At 46.0% G+C, this 2,500-nt stretch overlaps 1 protein-coding gene across 1 annotated transcript in view; it reads right to left on the bottom strand.

Annotated features, from left to right (window-relative positions):
* Positions 1-1,900: 1,900 nt before the first annotated feature.
* The window catches only part of LOC122253512 (uncharacterized), a 2,536-nt gene continuing 1,936 nt past the window's right edge, over positions 1,901-2,500 (bottom strand). Inside the window, exon 5 of the mRNA XM_086532388.1 lies at positions 1,901-2,429. Within this exon, the coding sequence (XP_086388514.1) occupies positions 2,226-2,429 (204 nt within the window). The 3' untranslated portion in view covers positions 1,901-2,225. The remainder of the gene's footprint in view (positions 2,430-2,500) is intronic.

Below are 2,500 nucleotides of genomic sequence, written 5' to 3'. Positions count from 1 at the left end.
TTAGTGAATGGATAGATACATCTATAAATAGATAAAGAGATGTAGATAGATAGAGAGAGATTCAGAGACAGATAAACATACCATATGTAAAGAGGAGAGGAGAGAAAGGAGAGGAGAGAAGAGAAAGGAGAGGAGAGAAGAGAAAGGAGAGAAGAGAAGAGAAAGGAGAGGAGAGAAGAGAAAGAAGAGGAGAGAAGAGAAAGGAGAGGAGAGAAGAAAAAGGAGAGGAGAGAAGAGAAAAGAGAGGAGAGAAGACGAGAGGAGAGGAGAGAAAGGAGAGAAGATGAGAGAAAGGAGAGGAGAGGAGAGAAAGAAGAGGAGAGGAGAGAAAGAAGAGGAGAGGAGAGAAAGAAGAGGAGATAAAGGAGAGGAGAGGAGAGAAAGGAGAGGAGAGGAGAGGAGAGGAGAGGAGAGAAGAGAAAGAAGAGGAGATAAAGGAGAGGAGAGGAGAGAAATGAGAAGAGAGGAGAGAAAGGAGAGAAAGGAGAGGAGCGGAGAGAAAGGAGAGGAGAGGAGAGAAAGGAGAGGAGAGAATGGAGAGGAGAGAAAAGAGAGGAGAAGAGAGAAAGAAGAGGAGAAGAGAGAAAGAAGAGGAGAAAGGAGAGGAGAGGAGAAAGGTGTAACCGCCTCAGCACAAGTGCATTCTGCGGTTTGCGTTTCTTTTTTCCCTCGTCGACCCAGGTCAAGAAAGTACCTTTTCTATAAATTGACCAGAGCCCATCGTTGTGTTCCCACGCCATACAATTCTCAGTGTCTTTCATATACAAACTATATCTTGTCGATACTCAAAATGATTCTCTCAATGCACTTAATCCTTGATTTTGTGTGTACGATCATTATTTGCATGGATATTCATAATCCCTTGTCTATCATGTGTTTTGCCCTTTTCCCCTCATTCCTCAGGCCATAAATAAAAGTTGCCTCTGGCAAACAGCCTCTCCCCTCTTGTAACCGTTTTTACTAAGAATGTAATTTGGACTATTTTTTGAGTTGCTTTGTACTTCAAGACCGTATTTTGTTCTGACAATGTTAGTCGAGTCTAGCATCTTTCTGGTGCCCACCTCTCTGGAGAGAACACACCCTGCCTCCAGCAGACTCTGACCGCTCGCCCTCGCAGGCATAGCATGCTACCCCACCCCTCTCTGGCTGCCACTACCACGCTTTTCAACTGTACCCCATGCCACCAAGTTCCCGTAGAAATAACGCATCGACTCTGCAACACCTTTAACTTCACCGCCAAACTAAAAAACAACTACAACTATATTACTAAAGGAGAAGAGAGGAGAGAGGAGAAGACAAGAGAAAGGAGAAGAGAAGGGAGAGGAGAAAAGAAAAGAGAGGAGAAGGCAGCGGAGAGGAGAGGAGAGAGGGAGAAAGAAGTGAAGAGAAGAGAGGGAGAAAGAAGAGAGAGAGAAGAGAGAGGAGAGAGAGGAGAGAGAGAAGAGAGAGAAGAGAGAGGAGAGAGAGGAGAGAGAGGAGAGAGAGAAGAGAGAGAAGAGAGAGAAGAGAGAGAAGAAAGAGAGAGAAGAGAAAAGAGAGGAGAGAAAAGAGAGAAAAGAGAGGAGAGATGAGAGCGAAGAGGGAGAAGAGAGAGAACAGAGAAACAGACAGAGAAACAGATAGACAGAAACAGACAGACAGACAGACAGAAAGACAGAGAAATAGACAGATAGACAGAGAGACATAAAGAGGGATGAGGATAAGAGAGAAGAGAAAATAATGAGAAATAAAGCTAGAAAAAAAAGTCGAAAGAAAGAGTGAGCGTACGTGAGAGAACCTTTTTTGTGTGGATAGACTAAAAACGGCGAGATGGAGGAGGATAAGTATATGGAAACTGGTGAGAACAAACAAAGACACGGGCTCAAATTCAGAGGATAATAATACCCCATGTATCGTGATTAATTAATATATTTCGACATATTGAAAAGGCACGGTTTTACAATCATTCCCAAATCATAAAATACTGGTTTGAAACATAGGATCACAAGAATTAATTAAGGCCCCTTTGAAGACCTGTACCTTTTCTACACCTTGACCAACCACAGGTTTCTGATCCCGTCGCTTTACCCTTTCATCCCTAGGACGCCCCTAGGGCATGGCGAGGGCGTTCTTCGGCAAGGGAGAAGGGAAGGCCAGGTGGAAGGGTCATCCCTAGGACGCCCCTAGGTCATGGCGAGGGCGTTCTTCGGCAAGGGAGAAGGGAAGGCCAGGTGGAAGGGTCATCCCTAGGACGCCCCTAGGTCATGGCGAGGGCGTTCTTCGGCAAGGGAGAAGGGAAGGCCAGGTGGGAGACCAGCAGCTGCAGGATTGCCGCGTGAGAAGGGGTTCCTCGGACAGTACTTGAACGTGTGAGCGTTCGTCCCGCTGGCGCCACAGAGCTTACAGGTGAATGCAGACAGCACGGGACAAACCACCTCGCCCAAGGCATTCTGGAAGTCATGGGTTATATATAGGGTCAGTATGCAAGTCTTTTGGCAGGAGCTGTAGTATGAATTTTGAT

The sequence above is a fragment of the Penaeus japonicus genome, unplaced genomic scaffold, assembly GCF_977035675.1.
Source record: "Penaeus japonicus unplaced genomic scaffold, GWHDUDI00000001_assembly GWHDUDI00000037, whole genome shotgun sequence".
NCBI lineage: Eukaryota > Metazoa > Arthropoda > Malacostraca > Decapoda > Penaeidae > Penaeus > Penaeus japonicus.
The sequence above is the reverse complement of the archived record's forward strand: the minus strand, read 5'-3'. Positions and strand labels throughout refer to the sequence as shown.